At 48.5% G+C, this 18,223-nt stretch overlaps 2 protein-coding genes across 2 annotated transcripts in view; both read right to left on the reverse strand.

The window, feature by feature from the left end:
- Nucleotides 1–3,543: 3,543 nt before the first annotated feature.
- csf3b (colony stimulating factor 3 (granulocyte) b) lies at nucleotides 3,544–8,965 on the reverse strand. Its single transcript, XM_066675555.1, has 5 exons — nucleotides 8,831–8,965; nucleotides 6,791–6,945; nucleotides 4,620–4,724; nucleotides 4,386–4,526; nucleotides 3,544–3,732 (listed from the first exon to the last, which is right to left on the reverse strand). The coding sequence occupies exons 1-5, from the start codon at nucleotides 8,847–8,849 to the stop codon at nucleotides 3,544–3,546; spliced, it is 609 nt and encodes a 202-aa protein (XP_066531652.1). The 5' UTR covers nucleotides 8,850–8,965.
- A 3,151-nt stretch (nucleotides 8,966–12,116) lies between these two features.
- The window catches only part of psmd3 (proteasome 26S subunit, non-ATPase 3), a 17,066-nt gene continuing 10,959 nt past the window's right edge, over nucleotides 12,117–18,223 (reverse strand). Inside the window, exons 8-12 of the mRNA XM_066675140.1 lie at nucleotides 18,110–18,223; nucleotides 17,548–17,651; nucleotides 16,653–16,808; nucleotides 16,118–16,168; nucleotides 12,117–13,363 (exon numbers count right to left, since the gene is read on the reverse strand). The exon at nucleotides 18,110–18,223 is cut by the window's right edge and continues 6 nt beyond it. Of these exons, the coding sequence (XP_066531237.1) occupies nucleotides 13,286–13,363; nucleotides 16,118–16,168; nucleotides 16,653–16,808; nucleotides 17,548–17,651; nucleotides 18,110–18,223 (503 nt within the window). The 3' untranslated portion in view covers nucleotides 12,117–13,285. The remainder of the gene's footprint in view (nucleotides 13,364–16,117; nucleotides 16,169–16,652; nucleotides 16,809–17,547; nucleotides 17,652–18,109) is intronic.

Here is an 18,223-nt window from a genome sequence, read left to right on the forward strand (position 1 = left end):
GCCCATTCAGCCAGTGGCTCGTTAGCCATGCCCATTCAACTAGCACTCTGGACCCTTCCATTCCCCTTATAGCACTTTAGCCCCACCCATTCAGCCTGTAGTGCTTTAGCTCCACCCATACGGCCTCTAGCACTTTAGCACTGCCCAGTCACCCTATAAGCACTTTAGCTCCACCCATTCAGTCTCTAGCATACCGCACTGACCACTCAGCATACAGCACTTTAGCCCTGCCCATTCAACCTCTAGCACTTTAGCCCCACCCACTCACCCTCTATCATTTTAGCCCTGCCCATTCACGCTCTATCATTTTAGCCCCACCTATTCACCCTCTTGCACTTTAGCTCTGACACTTTCCCCCTTTAGCACTTTAGCCCTGCCCTTACATATTCATTTAAACCTGCAATCAGCCTATAGTGCTTTAGGCCTCGCCTCTTCCTGTTGAAGTCTGGTGGAGTGTTGTGGCTGCTGTCTGTAGCAGAGCGATTGTGATGTTTCTGTCGATAAGGAAGTAAACAGACCACTACAGCCTAACCAGAAGACAGCTCATTTGCATATATCAGTCTTAAAGGCACAGTAACAGAAATATTATGCTTAATTTTATACAGCAGTATATAGAGAAAATGAAAAAAGGAGGTAAAGATGGTTTCAAAAAGGACCTAGGGATGTACAGTATAACAGCTTTAGCTAGGGTGACCAGATCTGAGATGGTGAAAAAGAGGACGTCTCCTTTTTCCAAGTCTAAAAAAGAGGATATGTCCGGGTAAAAGGGGACGTCTGGTCACCCTAGCATTAGCGCACACCACAGGGCATTTATTAGCTCAATTCTAAACACTACGTTGTTTCCATAAGCTTTCATTACTTGTTAAACACATTAGCCTGGTAGCTCCAGTGCTAAACTGAGTTAATAACCGACATCAGAGCTCAAACATGTCTCACCTGATCCATTGCGTTTGGGCGGAAAGTACATTTTATTTTTAACCATATTACTCCTTTAAAATGAACCAAGTTTAAATTTGCTCCTTCATCATCTTCACCTGCTCTTTAAACTGAAACCTAGTGTTGGTGAATGGAACCAGACGTCTCCACGTCATTTTATTACTTCTCCATCTACAGAGTCTCTGTGGAGTGATGATGATGGAGGACAGTGTCTCTCTCTCTCAGTGAGACAGTGTCTGTCTCTCTCAGTCCACTGTCCCCCACTGTCTACTGACGCTGTCCCTCACCGTCTACTGTCCACTGTCCCCCACCGTCTACTGTTCACTGTCCCCCACCGTCTACTGTCCCCTGTCCCCCACCATCTACTGTCCACTGTCCCCCACTGTCTACTGACCCTGTCCCTCACCGTCTACTGTTCACTGTCCCCCACCGTCTACTGTCCCCTGTCCCCCACCATCTACTGTCCACTGTCCCCCACCGTCTACTGACCCTGTCCCTCACCGTCTACTGACCCTGTCCCTCACCGTCTACTGTCCACTGTCCCCCACCGTCTACTGACCCTGTCCCCCACCGTCTACTGTTCACTGTCCCCCACCGTCTACTGTCCCCTGTCCCCCACCGTCTACTGTCCCCTGTCCCCCACCGTCCACTGTTCACTGTCCCCCACCGTCTACTGTCCCCTGTCCCCCACCGTCTACTGTCCACTGTCCCCCACCGTCTACTGTCCTCACTTTCTGTGAGGGGCTTTTAGAGGAAGACGTCTGGTTCCATTCACCTCCACTGTCCACTGTCCCCCACTGTCTACTGTCCACACTTTCTGCTGTGATTCTGGATGTGTTTCTAGATCCAGAACATCTTCTGTCACTGGATTTACATCTCACCCATTAAAGGAGTAGGTATTTTACCATCAAAAAATAGAAACAATGTTTATGAAAGTGATTCTTTTAATTGCTACAGTTTTTCTACAAAGTAGAACTCACACGAGCTGCAGAATCAGACTGCACTCTGGTTTCTGACAGAATGAACTAGTTTATACTCCACAGAGCGGGTCCCCAACACGGGGATGGCACTATCTAAAGCAGGTTTGTTTAAAATCAGAGCCACTAGGGGTCAGTGTAACATCTGCTGCATGATGTGAAGAAGAATCAGGGAGAAAACCACTGACTGCTTTTATAAATATAAAGAATATGTTAAAAATGTGTGGAATTCAATCTGAAAAGTTACACAGCTCCACTCTCTGTGAATGTTTGATTGTATTTTATTTAAGAACATTCAGACATAGTACAGAATATTCATCTGAAAACAAAACCTTATTCCAGTGTAACACCTGAATTACACTCCACACACACACACACACACACACACACACACGTTTTCTTGTCTTTGTGTGTCAGTAAACTCTTCTGTTTGTGCTCCACTCGTTCACTGACCACAGAAAAAGTGATTCTCTAGTTTCTGATCCTCTTTTACATGTTGCTCAACACACAGCTTTTAAACTCTCGCTCTTGACTTTTAACCTCCATCTCTTTCTGCATTCAAGCTGCTGAACGTACCGAGGAATGAATGAATGAATAAATAAATAAATATTTAAGCAAATAAATAAATAAATAAATAAATAATCGGACCTTGGGTAATTTACAGAAATGCATTGTATACGATGTAACATCATTCTGTATAAATATAAATATCTATAAAAACACAAATATAAATAGAAGTACCAGTCTCTGTTCTGATTATTTCCACAGAAGGAGAAAGGCACATTAAAACCCTGCTGTAAATCGCGGTGAACCCCTCGAACCCTGACATTATTATTCTTCCGCTGTTACTCAGTAACTACTAAAGTGTTCGGTTTTTATGAAACGTACATATTCTAATAGAAGTGATGAGCCGTATCTAAGCCCCGCCTCATATATCTACTCATCCAATCACAGTAAAGTGACAGTCCCTAGACCACTCCTCTGACAAGCTTCCTGCAGTGACACACTGTGCTTAAAAAGAGCTTCACTCTGGACAAATACACACTGTTTAAACACTTCTCTAAAGACAAAGATTAAAGATTAAAGTTGTTTTTAAACAATGCAAACAGCACACGGTGAACTAACCGTCGCCTCCCAGTGGCTAACAGAGTTTACCTCATTACCTCATTAAGTCTGCTTCAGTTTACTGCATAAAAACCTTAACAGACTCAGAGTGGCACAGTAATGAATGATCTCTTTCAGAAAGCTGTATATCGCAGTATAAAGAGATAACACTATGTAATTCAGCTCTGATGACAGTCTGTGTCTGAACGCTTGTCAGAGGGAGCGTGGGTGACTGGAGTGACCAAAGGGGCGGAGCTTAGTAACAAATACTCAAAAAGGTCATTAGGTTTCATTAAATATGCAAAAATAACAATAAACAAAAGCAAGCGGGCACCAGCCGGAGTTATGAAAATGGCAGTGCAAACTGGAGGCCTGTAGTCTGGGTCATGGCCTTATAAGGAGCAGTGTACGTGGTTGGAAGGCCATATAAGGAGCAGTGTGCGTTCAGTTTAAAGTCTCTAAGGCACTGTGTGTGTGCGTGTGTGTGTGTGTGTGTGTGTGTGTGTGTGTGTTGTGCGTGAGGGGATCAGTGTTTGCGTGCACCCTGTGTGTGTATATGTCGTAAAACTCTGAAAGCGTCCTGTCCGAAACTCCGCAGCTGCTGCAAGACGCGGTGAGTGGCGACCTGCACCTCGTAGTCTCCGGTCAGTCGAGAGGACAGAGAGGACGAGGAGCTCGGTGTTTCAGACGAGGGGAACCCGGCCAGCTGCTGGATCTGAAAACACACACACACACACACACAGAGGGTCAGATAAAGAGTTAAAACCTCTGTGGCCTGCCTCAGCAATAATATCAACACATTATATTTCTATCATTAATACAGTTATGTGCCTTTCACACAGCGCTGCAGCTGGGAGGGTGAAGGCAGCACATCTTTACACTCAGCTGGAGCTCAGCACGCTCGGAGGAGAGCACTACAAGCCTTGCTCATCCATGTTGATATATTGTGTCTGTTTGTAATGTGAATGAATCCACACTGAGGGGTTTACACACGTCTCCTTCTTCACCAACAACACAAGCGTCACGTTTCTGAGACGACGCTTCGTGTTAAATGTGAAAAAACAGCGGCGAGGAGAAAAACGCAGCTCGGCTTTTACTTTTACTTTTACTCAAATGTCTCCCTACACCCTCCGTAGTGCACAGTGTAGGTCACAGAAACCTGATCTGACCGCTCACACTCGGGTCACCCATGAATCAGATACGGATCAGATCGAGGAGCACATATATGACAGACACTAACATCTGATCCGACCGTGAGCGCAGCCTGACTGCGCAGTTCTGTTATATGAGCTAACGGAGAGGGGCGGGGTTCGAAGGTGTAATAAAGGTGGACGAGGCTGTGGTGAGGTGAATGTGGACGGCTCTGACCTTGCTGACCTGAGACGACAGGTCCCTGATGTCTGCCAGGAGAGAGCTCAGCGTCTCAGAACATTTCAGCTTCTCTCTCAGCTCCTGAAGGAGGCCCTGGTGCAGCTGCAGACCCTCAGAGATCCGGCTCAGACTCGTCTCCTACATACACACACACACACACACACGTCAGCAGTGAACACACACACCTCCCCCCGTGAGGACACCACCAGAGCCCACAGAGCTCAGTCTTACCACAGACTCAGAGATGGGGACGAGCTGCGGGGCCGGGGGGATGGACAACTGCGCTGTGATATACGCCAGGTTCTTCACTTCTCCAGAGGGGTCCAGACTCAGGGCCTAAACCACACACACACCAGAAACAAACAGGAAACAGAGTTACTTCACCTTCATCACTCATTTATTAAACCCTCACCACTCCCTTTCCCCTGAGACCGAGAGGAGCCCAGCGTCCGCCCACTGCTCTCTCAGAGAACCCCTGACCCGGACCGTAACACGCTGCTGGACCTTTACAGGTGCCTTCAGTGGCACAAACATTAGTAACAACACTCAGTGCTCAGGGTCTTCAGCTGAACACTCTTCAAACAAACGTGGCTCAAAGTGCTTTACAGAAGTCCTTTAAATTAAAACGTAAACCGTGTAACAATTAAAGTAGCGCAAGAAAGAACAAATGAAGAATAAAAACCATTTAAAGTTCTAATAAAACAAAGAGGAATAAAACTGGGGTTTTCCGGTGTCTGATCTGAACTGATTGATTGATTGATTGATTGATGGTTGAGGTTCATGGACCTAGAGTCTCTCCACTTAACTCTGCCCCAGTCTTCCAGAAATGTCCTGTCCCCCCGTCCCCCTGTCCCTGTGCACACCTGGATAACTGAACTCCTGAACACCTGGATAACTGGATAACTGGACTCCTGCATAACTGGACACCTAAACAACTGGACTCCTGAACACCTGGACACCTAGATAACTGAACTCTTGGGCACCTGGATAACTGGACTTCTGGACTCCTGGACACCCGATTAAACGGGTCTCCTGAACACCTGGATAACTGAACTCTTGGACACCTGGATAACTGAACTCCTGGACACCTGCATAACTGGACACCTGGATAACTGGACTCCTAGACACCTGGATAACTGAACTCCTGGACACTTGGATAATTGAACTCCTGGACACCTGGATAACTGAACTCCTGGACACCTTGACAACTGGACTCTGGGACACCTGGATAACTGGACACCTGGATAAATGGACTCCTGAACACCTGGACAACTGGACTCCTGGAGACCCGGACAACTGGACACCTGGATAATTGGACTCCTGAACACCTGGGTAACTGGACTCCTGGACACCTGGACACCTGGATAAATGGACTCCTGAACACCTGGACAACCGGACTCCTGGACACCTGGATAACTGGACTCCTGAACACCTGGACAACTGGATAATTGGACTCCTGAACACCTGGACAACCAGACTCCTGGACACCTGGATAACCGGACTCCTGAACACCTGGATAACTGGACTCCTGAACACCTGGACAACTGGACACCTGGATAATTGGACTCCTGAACACCTGGGTAACTGGACTCCTGGACACCTGGGTAACTGGACTCCTGGACACCTGGATAAATGGACTCCTGAACACCTGGACAACCGGACTCCTGGACACCTGGATAACTGGACTCCTGAACACCTGGACAACTGGATAAATGGACTCCTGAACACCTGGACAACCGGACTCCTGGACACCTGGATAACCGGACTCCTGAACACCTGGATAACTGGACTCCTGAACACCTGGACAACTGGACACCTGGATAATTGGACTCCTGAACACCTGCGTAACTGGACTCCTGGACACCTGGATAAATGGACTCCTGAACACCTGGACAACCGGACTCCTGGACACCTGGATAACCGGACTCCTGAACACCTGGATAACTGGACTCCTGAACACCTGGACAACTGGACACCTGGATAATTGGACTCCTGAACACCTGGGTAACTGGACTCCTGGACACCTGGATAAATGGACTCCTGAACACCTGGACAACCGGACTCTTGGACACCTGGATAACTGGACTCCTGAACACTTGAATAACTGGACTCCTGAACACATGGATAACTGGACTCCTGAACACCTGGACAACTGGACTCCTGAACACCTGAAAACCCAGACTCCTGAACAGCTGGATAACTGGACTCCTGGGCACTTGAACACCCGAACACTTGGATGTCTGAACACCTGTGCACCTAAACTACTAAACACTTGGACTCATAAACAACTAAACACCTGGGCTTCTGAACACCTGGACTCCCGAACACCTGAACACATGGACTCCTGAAGCAGTGCATCTGAACACCTGTGAGAAGGAGAAGTGTCTGTAGCTGTGTCTCACCTGGTTGTTGACGCAGGACAGGTGCACTGTGGGAATTTCACTCAGCAGTTTATTGGTTAAACTCTTGCCGTGCTCCAGGTGCTGAGAGACCTCAGGGGTAAACGGAACCGGAGCCGAGAGAGAGACGGCCAGAAGACAACACAGAAGAAACACATCTGTGGAGGACGCACACACACACACACACACACACACACATAATTATTACTAAAGGTGAGGGTTCTGTGCTTATTTAAATTTTAATGAAGCAGGAAACCATGACTCTGCAGGATTTACTGCTGACTGGCTCTCTCTACTGTGGTTCCATTCCAGTCCCTCACACACTCAACCAGTCACTCACACACTCAACCAGTCACTCACACACTCAACCAGTCACTCACACACTCACCCAGTCACACACACACTCACCCAGTCTCTCACACACTCACCCAGTCTCTCACACACTCACCCAGTCTCTCACACACTCACCCAGTCACTCACACACTCACCCAGTCACTCACACACTCACCCAGTCACTCACACACTCACCCAGTCTCACACACACTCACCCAGTCTCACACACACTCACCCAGTCTCTCACACACTCACCCAGTCTCTCACACACTCACCCAGTCTCTCACACACTTTCCCAGTCACTCACACACTCACCCAGTCACTCACACACTCACCCAGTCTCACACACACTCACCCAGTCTCACACACACTCACCCAGTCTCTCACACACTCACCCAGTCACTCACACACTCACCCAGTCTCTCACACACTCACCCAGTCACTCACACACTCACCCAGTCTCTCACACACTCTCCCAGTCACTCACACACTCACCCAGTCTCTCACACACTCACCCAGTCACTCACACACTCACCCAGTCACTCACACATTCACTCACACACTCACCCAGTCTCTCACACACTCACCCAGTCTCTCACACACTCACCCAGTCACTCACACACTCACCCAGTCACTCACACACTCACCCAGTCACTCACACACTCACCCAGTCTCTCACACACTCACCCAGTCTCTCACACACTCACCCAGTCACTCACACACTCACCCAGTCTCTCACACACTCACCCAGTCACTCACACACTCACCCAGTCACTCACACACTCACCCAGTCTCACACACACTCACCCAGTCTCTCACACACTCACCCAGTCTCTCACACACTTTCCCAGTCACTCACACACTCACCCAGTCTCTCACACACTCACCCAGTCTCTCACACACTCACCCAGTCACTCGCACACTCACCCAGTCACTCACACACTCACCCAGTCTCTCACACACTCACCCAGTCACTCACACACTCACCCAGTCTCACACACACTCACCCAGTCTCACACACACTCACCCAGTCTCTCACACACTCACCCAGTCACTCACACACTCACCCAGTCTCTCACACACTCACCCAGTCACTCACACACTCACCCAGTCACTCACACATTCACTCACACACTCACCCAGTCTCTCACACACTCACCCAGTCTCTCACACACTCACCCAGTCACTCACACACTCACCCAGTCACTCACACATTCACTCACACACTCACCCAGTCTCTCACACACTCACCCAGTCTCTCACACACTCACCCAGTCTCTCACACACTCTCCCAGTCACTCACACACTCACCCAGTCTCTCACACACTCACCCAGTCACTCACACACTCACCCAGTCACTCACACATTCACTCACACACTCACCCAGTCTCTCACACACTCACCCAGTCTCTCACACACTCACCCAGTCTCTCACACACTCACCCAGTCACTCACACACTCACCCAGTCACTCACACACTCACCCAGTCTCACACACACTCACCCAGTCTCACACACACTCACCCAGTCTCTCACACACTCACCCAGTCATTCACACACTCACCCAGTCTCTCACACACTCACCCAGTCTCTCACACACTCACCCAGTCACTCACAAACTCACACTCACACTCACACTCTCACACTCTCACACACTTGTGAAAGAGGCTACACCTGCAGCAAAATACAAACAGAATTGGAGGAGACTTACTGTAGAGTTGGTTCATCATGTTCCTCTGCAGTTACTGAGTCTTTGGGGTTCAGCAGTGTTTCTCAGTGTTTCTCAGTGTTCCTCAATGTTCCTCAGTGTCCCCCAGTGTTTCTCAGTGTTCCTCAGTGTTTCTCAGTGTTTCTCAGTATTCCTCAGTGTCCCTCTGTGTTCCTCAGTGTTCCTCAGTGTCCCTCTGTGTTCCTCAGTGTTCCTCAGTGTCCCTCTGTGTTCCTCAGTGTTCCTCAGTGTCCCTCAGTGTTCCTCAGTGTTTCTCAGTGTCCCTCAGTGTCCCTCTGTGTTCCTCAGTGTTTCTCAGTGTCCCTCTGTGTTCCTCAGTGTTCCTCAGTGTCCCTCAGTGTTCCTCAGTGTCCCTCAGTGTTCCTCAGTGTCCCTCAGTGTTCCTCAGTGTTTCTCAGTGTCCCTCAGTGTTCCTCAGTGTTCCTCAGTGTCCCTCAGTGTCCCTCAGTGTTCCTCAGTGTCCCTCAGTGTTCCTCAGTGTTCCTCAGTGTTTCTCAGTGTCCCTCAGTGTTCCTCAGTGTTTCTCAGTGTCCCTCAGTGTTCCTCAGTGTTCCTCAGTGTTTCTCAGTGTCCCTCAGTGTTCCTCAGTGTTTCTCAGTGTCCCTCTGTGTTCCTCAGTGTTCCTCAGTGTCCCTCAGTGTTCCTCAATGCTGCAGATGTAGGTCAGGGCTGTATTTAATGCCCTGTTAGAGACAGGAAACAGAATTGAGGAATCAGGGAAATTTCCCTTGTGACAGTGAGTGGGATTACTCCAGCTCACAGCACTCAGTGCATCAAGAGGGGTTTACCCCACATCAAACCAAACATCTAACCTCTCCTCCAGTCCCACACAGGAACTACACTCCTGGAGACGCTCTGACCACAACATTATAACCAGCACAGTGTGGCCCGGGATCCCCACGCCACTCCCTTCAGCTGTGAGGGGTTTTAATCTTGTGGCTGATCTGTGTTTAAACAGGATGCTGATAGATTAGTTTTAAAGAAGTAAAGAATGTTTAGAGAAACACTGATGGACACTTTAATCTTTTACAGTGAGAGATATTTGATCTAATGCCCAGAGGTGAGGATGTGCTTTGACAGGACATTGCTTTTGCTGAAAACACACACACACACACACACACACACACACACACGTCATAATAATATTATGTCTACTTCCTCCCTCTGCAGCGTCAGACTTCAGGAACGTTGCTAAATCTGGGATTTCACTTCAGCTTTAACCGCAGAAAACCCTCTTTACAGCGTGCATGACTTCACTTTCTCTTACTCACACACACACACACACACCTTTCCTCAGGTGTGTACACATCACCTGAGGACCATTATTTCACAATGTGTCCAGGATACTGGAAGCTGACTCTGTCTTTAACTCTGTTTCCTTAAACTTTCCCAGCAGTGTGTGTCTTCCCTGCCGCGTTTGAGCAAGGAGTCGACTGAACCTCCCCCTCCCCCTGGGTCAGTGCAGACTGAGGAGACTCAGCGCTGCAGGTTTGAGAGCTGAGTTCTCTCTCGAGACCAGACTTCAGCTGCTCCACAGTCCGTGGTCACCGTCGTCTGATTCTCCTCTTCAGGACGCCACTTATTTCCTCCCTCTCTGTGGGTACGCTCACACCGGTCAGTGCTGAGGGAGCTGTCAGACCTGCGCCACACCGTTTCACCACTTTGTAAACTACTCTCTGTGGGCATCGTTCCTCTCCCTCCACCGTCACCCTTTGTTATTCCTTATATGGTCTGACCATACTGCACTTTTTATGCCAAACGTACACAGATCTTCAGAGTAATTCAGATATGGACCCTCCTCTTTCAGACACTGATATTAAACAGAGACATTACCGAACTAATCATCACTGGCCCTAGATCCCTTACCCCTTCACTCGATGATGCTGCCCCGTCTCCGTCTCCTGGGAGTCATTTTAACACGTTTCACATTTCATCTCCTCTGTCAAAACTCCTTTTTCCCAGCTCTGCAGGACTCTGAACCTTAGATCAGCTCTGCTGCGGCGCGCTTCTCTGGCCTCTTCTAGGCTCCTCATCGCTCCAGAAAGCAGAAAGCAGAGGGGTCTGAAACCTGCTGCTCGTCTCCTCACTCGGGCCCTCACACATGAGCGGCTCTCCAGAATCTCCCCCGGCTCCCTGCAAAATACCGCATTCACGCCCAAATCCTTCTGCACCAATACAGAGCTTTAAAAATCTTACAACCTGTCTAACCTGTCCGACCTGTAGCTCTGTAAACATCAGTGCACTCTCAGAACGTCTTCTTCACCATTCTGCAAACCTCCACAGCTGTAGTGATCGAGCGGCCCCCAGTCCCTGGAACTCTCTTCTGTCCCACGTCCTGTCCTCGCTCTTCTAGTCCAAATCTACTGTAACTCTAAACAACCTCATTTCCTTTTCTTATTCATGCACTTTTTCTTTCAACGTTTGTTTGATTTGTTGCTGAACGCAGTGCATTTTGTAAGAACTTTTCAGTCACTGAGGAGCCCTATACGAATGTCATTTATAACAATAATGACCTTAGGAGACAGATCTGGACGCCGGCAGCTCACACTCACGCACTGTCTAGGTGTGTCTACGGAGAAACGCTGTTGAAGCACACACAGAATGAGGCCTGGCATCGTCCTGCTGAAACAACCATGGACTTCTCGAAGAAGACGTCACCTCGATGGCAGCGTGTCTTTCTTTAACTTCAGGGTACATCTCCACATTAACAGTACCTTCTTACATATGCAGGTGACCCCTGCTGTGGACACTGACGACATTCTATGGGTGGTGTCCTGTGTCACTGATGAAGGACTAGAGGATGAGCGACACACACTGTGCAGCGACAGATGAGCTACTGTCTCTGACTTTACATCTACAAGGTGGACCAACGAGGGAGGAGTGTCTCACAGAGTGGACACAGGGTTTAAAAACCTTAAAAGCACTGCTGTGTCACTGTAGAGTTGGAGAGTAGAGTCTAGTTTTAATGTGGTATTTAAGAATAAGTTGAAGGTGTGTGTGTGTGTGTGTGTGTGAGAGAGATAATCAGAACAGCATGAAGTTTCTGAGCCAGATTATGATGCTATACTCCATCAGATTCTCACAGCTATGTTCCAGTATGTGGAGTAAACCATCCCAGAGGCTTACTGCAGTTAAAGGTGTTATAAAAGAACACAGTGCTGAGGATGAGGCACTGGACAGTGGCCCAGAACAGAGCATGTTGTTAAACACGAGTGAGTGAGGTTCCTTCACCTCTAAAGACCCACAACGTTACACAGGAGTTATTCATAGAAAAGGAACTTTAATTATACACTCATTCAAAACAAACCACAGGAAACCGAAGAGTCCCCCACTGTACAGTCTCAGCCTTCAGCCAGTTCACACCGGATTAACACCGCTTTATTCTAGATTACTTTAGTTTAACATTAGGTGACTGCCGTTTACACCGGATTAACATCAGATTAGACCAGTTTCTTTAACAGCAGATTAACATTAGTTCACTGTTGGTTACAGCAGACTAGCCCCGGTTTAACTGGTGGTGATCTGGTGTTAAACTAAAGAAAGCTGCTCATAGCAGATTCACACCAGTTTAACATCGGTTCAGACCAGTTTTCTCTAACACCAGATTAACATCAGTTCATTGCAGTTCACACCAGGTTTAGAGCAGATTCACTTCAGTTTAACACACGTTTTACATCAGTTCACTGCAGTGTCCACTTGTTCAACACACGTTTTACATTAGGTTCCTCAGTTTAAATCAGTTTCTATCAGATAGAGTCCAGTTTGGGAGGTAGTGCGAGTGTGAGAGTGACTCAGGTTTGGGCTCACACCACCGTTTCTCTGGAAGTGAATTGTTTGGGGAAATTAGGAATGGTCAGCTGTGTTTATTAATGTCATTTATGTGAGCTCTGTTACACTTTCTCACACACGCGCACACACACACGCACGCACACACGCACGCACAGGCACACACACGCACACACACACAGAGACACAGAGAGACACACTCTGCAGCTGAGAGAGATATATAACCACAAATGAAACTGATAATATATTGAATGTAGACCACAGGCAGAGGAGCGTCTGCAGTCGTCTTAATCCTGTGGCACTTCCTGTTTTCATCTGACACTGTTTTCCAGTGAAGGGCCTGTAATTTCTCGCAGGGTCACGGTGAATACCGACGGAGAGACACTGTGTTGCTAACGCAGGGTGTGACGGAGAGTAGCGGTTGATGGTGAGAAGTGATATCTCTGTGAGGACATGTCTGTAGCCCGGGGGGGGTCTGCATTTCTCCGGCATGTCTCTCACTGAGCTGAGTGAACTGGCCTCGGCAGGGCGTTCCTTTAAAGAGGACGGGGAAAAACAGAGGGGGAAAGAGAGAGGGAGAGAGAGAGGGAGAGAGAGAGGGAGGGGAAAAAGAAGAATGAACAGGGGCTCGGGGTTCTTCGCTGCAGGGGATTATGGGAAACTGTCGTCATCGTCCTCCGCCATCTCTTTAGCGAACTCCAGGTCCTGCTGCTCTCGCTCTCTCCGCTCCTGTCACACACACACAAACACACACACACACACACACACACACACACACGGTGGGAGACAACCGGCTTTAAGGTGGGGTTTAGCAACATGAACTTTCCTGTTGTGTGTGTGTGTGTACCCCCGTCTATAATGCCACCCTTCAGCTGCTCTCAGTGTGTGTAGTCTCTAAGACAGGAAGTGAACAGGGAACTGTGGAGCAGCTGCACATGAGCCTACACTCACCGCGCCCAATGACAATCCTGATCTAAACCCCCGCAGCTGGTTTAGAGCCGTGACAAACTCCCGGAGAGAGAACGTCAGCTTTATCCTGGATTGCTGCAGAACCACATTTCCCATGATGCACCAGCATTTCCCCAAAAGCTTGAGTAGTCCATCAGTCAGGGTTTACCTCATTGGACATTAGTGAAATATGTAAAAGAACCTCAGCCTTGTGACAGAAAAATAAACAGGTCTCAGTTTAACATCGACCTCCTGCAGCAACTGACGCAGTGTGACGTTCCTCAGAATCTCAGATTACAACTCCTCCTGCTCTCAGCTGTTCAACAAAGTGCACTTCAGCACAAAGAGCTACAGTAATGACGTGTTCTTCATTTCTCTTTAGAGTTTAACAGCCTCTTACAGGAGCTGCAGCACCTCGGATTATTAATTATTATTAATTATTATTATTGTTTGAAATGATTGAAACAGCTCATTAAGCTGAGATCTGGGACTGACCCCAGTGAACACTACACTCGGTGTTTAATTAAAAGTCTTAATCACTGACCGCCTCCGCTCCACTTCGACTCTTCACTGTTTTATTTCAGCACTTATTCCTTTGTTTATTTGTTTACTCAGTTTTTACTGTGTGTTAGACCTGATAGTTCTATTATGATTTCAGTCTTTTTAATTAACTCTGATCTTCTTTTCGTTTCCTTCTTGTTCTTTGTTCTTTCTAAGAACCTGTAGCTCCAGTTTTTAATTGGTGTTAAATTCTCTGCTCTCTCTCTGTGTTTCTACCGCTCATGTTTGTGATTCTTCGGTGTATTATTGTGTATTCTCGTGCTGTAATCGGATCGGTCTGATTGCGTCAGCTCGGCCACACCGCACCGAGGGGAAACACAGGGCGGCTGACTGAATGCCACCGGATCCTCACAGCAGCGCTGTGACCGGACCGGTGAGGGATGTACAGGGCTGAGTCAGGCTGTGGGGTAATGTGTGGAAACCCGAGCGGTTCTGGAGTGCTGCTGCCTCACAGGGTGATGTAAGGAGTGATGTAAGGAGTGATGTAAAGAGCGATGTAAGGAGGCGTCCCGGACCCGCTCCGTCTGCCGTGGTGTTTTTATTTTCCACGCTGTTACCTCACCCTCTGCACGTCCTGTGGCTGAGTCATGGCGGTCTGAGCCGGACGCTCCACTACAGCCCACTCAGCACTTTCACTTCTGCCCAGCACCTTCACTCCTAACAGCTCACACACAGCGCCCCCCGCTGGCAGGGCTCCACTCACTCACTCCTCCAGTAAAGGCTCGGTGTGGAGATACGTGTTTTTTACTTGGACAGGGTGGGTGTGAAAGGTCACGGTGACTGCGCAGACTGTGGTGGTCTCCAGCGATGCTGACGACTCTGGTTAGTGCTCACAGTGTGTTCTGGGCTTTAGTCTGGAGTCACGTGGGCTACGTTTTCCTGAGCTCTGACTGGTTAAGGAGGGGACTAGGCCCCACCCTCTCAACTACACAGAAGCAGCAGGGAACGGTGCTCTGCTGGTTACACTGTGCCTGTATCAGACGAACCACAACAGCGCCACTGTGTGGCACTAACACTAACTTACAGCAAACAAAACACGCTCTGGGCTTTAAATCGTTTAAAGTAAGAGAAACCACACAGGCCTTGTGTGCTCCAGCCCTGAGACCATGGGGGCGGGGCTTACACAGTCCTTACAGAGGGTGGCATCAGCGGGGACGGTTCAGGACGGAGATAACTCTCATCCCTCTGCTCTTTACAGGACACAACTGCAGCGTAATAAACACTAGAAATGAACACGAGATTTTACTGAACACTGAATCAACACGGAGTGGAAAGACTTGTTTTTACAGGCCATGAGCTCTTTTAGTTTTCATTATTCGAAATAAACAGAACGTATCTCCTTTATTATCACATGTACAGCTCAGATTTAAAGTGTGTGTGTGTGTGTATATAAATGTAATTCAATATTAAATCATTCGCCACTCTTCAGTGAGGGTACAGTGTCTGTGTGTCGTATTAAAACCACATTCACAGTGTCACTGCGCTCCGTTCCCGACTCTGACACTGCCTCCATCTGTAACTGGTCTAAACCCACACTCACACGGACTTTAGGACACAGTACTGTCCCCAAGAACAGAACAAACCCATCACAGTCTTCTGCAGCTTTTTCCTGATGGAGCTCAGAACCAACGCAGCGCCAAATAAACTCTTCACTTTTCACACGGCTTCAGTCTTAGGTTCTTTTCTGTTGAAGACAACGAGACTGTGACTTTAATACGACACACAGTCGCTGTACAATGACCACAGAGTGAGGCCTGAGAAAGGACCCAGCAGCGACTGAGAGAGGCGTGTTCAGTGTTTGCTCTCCCTCTCAGGACAGAGCCCACTGCAGGGCTCTGCTGGTTCTGTTCTGTACAGAGAACCCCCCCTGGCCGGGTTTACTGAAGGCTGTGTGTGAGACAGGGAGCGGAATGGACAGATGTGTGGATTATAAAAACACAGAAATGTAGAAAGTAATGAGGAGTAAAGGCTCACCTCTGCAGACTCCAGGTCCTTATTGTAGGCCTTGGGTGGAAACCTCATCGCCTGTGAGGAGAACACACACACACACACCATCAATAACCAGGAGCATCCACAACCTCTGTACAAACCCCTGCTCTCCTCTCCGGAGAGATCACACAGGCAGGAGGTGTGTGTGTGTGTTGGACTGTCTGATCCCTGCAGTAAACAGCTCTGTTGTAATTAGACGGCCGAACATAACCCAGAGTTCAGCCCAGTCCACAGTCCCTGTGGGGTTCCCCCCTACTGCAGTAGTACACTCCTTCACTCCAAACAGCAGTTCGTTCTCTCTCTCTCTCTCTCTCTCTCTCTCTCTCTCTCACACACACACACACACACACACACACACACACACACACACACTCTCTCTCTCTCTCTCTCTCACACACACACACACACACACACACACACACACACACACACACACACACACACTCTCTCTCTCTGTCTCTCTCTCTCTCTCTCTAGTGAGGGGAACGTCCCGTCTCTGTCCCCCTCGTGCCGGTCGTACCTTGACGGACATGTTGTGGATGTCCAGGCAGAAGGAGATGCGCTGGTGGAAGGCCAGCTGAGGCTCACGCGTCCCGTAAATGTCCATCGTCTCCTTGGACTGAACGTAACCCTTCTCGTGGTTGATGCTGGCCTCGATCACTCCGTCGCGGATGGCCTGCGGGGTCAGAGACACAGGGAGGGGTCAACTCCTTCACTGAGCGTCAGAACGGCTCTCAGCCTCGGTGTCTGTGTCACACTGGGCCTGTTCACTACGTACTGCACTGTTCTCTGGCTTCTCACGTGTGGTAGTGTCTGAAAACGTTGGGGACACCTCAGTGCTCCCAAACAATCCCACCGTGAAATGTAGTGTACAGCCAAAGTAGGAGCAGATACCCACAATGCATTGCATCATTTGGTTAAAAACCCACAAAGTCATGTCTGAAAACATTCACTACCCTCCCCATAACAGTGCACTCTATAGCGAGTAACGTAGGAAATACTGAGTAGGGAGCCACCTTGAATGGGATTGTAAAGTGTGCATCTGCTGATATTCTGCTTGTTTACTGTGCCACCTACAGTTGCTGTAAGGTACTACACTAGCAGACTCACAACAGGGATCTTATGAACACTACAGAGCGCCCCCTGTGCTTCCTGCAGTGTATTACAGTCTGTCAGAATGACAGCAGGGATCATATGAACACTACAGAGCGCCCCCTGTGCTTCCTGTATTGTATTACAGTCTGTTAGAATGACAGCAGGGATCATATGAACACTACAGAGCGCCCCCTGTGCTTCCTGTATTGTATTACAGTCTGTTAGAATGACAGCAGGGATCATATGAACACTACAGAGCGCCCCCTGTGCTTCCTGCAGTGTACTACAGTCTGTCTGTAATATTAAAATGAAACACAGACCTTGGCGACGATGAACTCTGCATCCTCAGGACTGTCCAGCTGCAGTTTATGAGCGATGTCGGCCAGAGAAATACGGGAATAGGACAAACTGATCATCCGCACTCCTGCACACAGCAAGAACAACACCGTGTCTCTCACCATCACAACATCAAACAATGTAGATTTAATGTGTGTTATTTAAAATAAAGAATTATACCACAATAAGAAAATTAATGTTTTAACGCAGAAGATCCTCTTTAACATTTCCATATTCATGGTGTAAATTTGAAAAGCATGTATTCCTCTTCCTTTTGGACTAAATTAACCCATATCTGAGCTGGAGGTGTCATCCTTTTCCTTTATTTTTATTGTATTTATTTATGGGGTCCTCTATAACCCTCCAGAGAAGAGGGGGATTCTAGTACCAAACACAGAGGGTGTTAATAAATTAAATCCCTGCTGTGACGGGGCACTCAGAGAGGAGACACTGCCTCAGTCCCACACACAGCCGACAGTTCTCCGGGGCTGAAGGGGCATGCTGAGGGGTGTTGGGGCTCGGGGGGAGGGGGCAGTGAGGCTCCACCTGTCTTGATGACGTTGTGTCTGAGGCGGATGATGAGGGTGTAGGTGCCGTCGGTCTGAAACTTCTCTCCAAACTGATCCAGGACTTGGTTAAACTTGGCCAGATTCCCGGTCC

Source organism: Hoplias malabaricus, chromosome 6 (genome assembly GCF_029633855.1).
Source record: "Hoplias malabaricus isolate fHopMal1 chromosome 6, fHopMal1.hap1, whole genome shotgun sequence".
NCBI classification, from domain to species: Eukaryota; Metazoa; Chordata; class Actinopteri; order Characiformes; family Erythrinidae; genus Hoplias; species Hoplias malabaricus.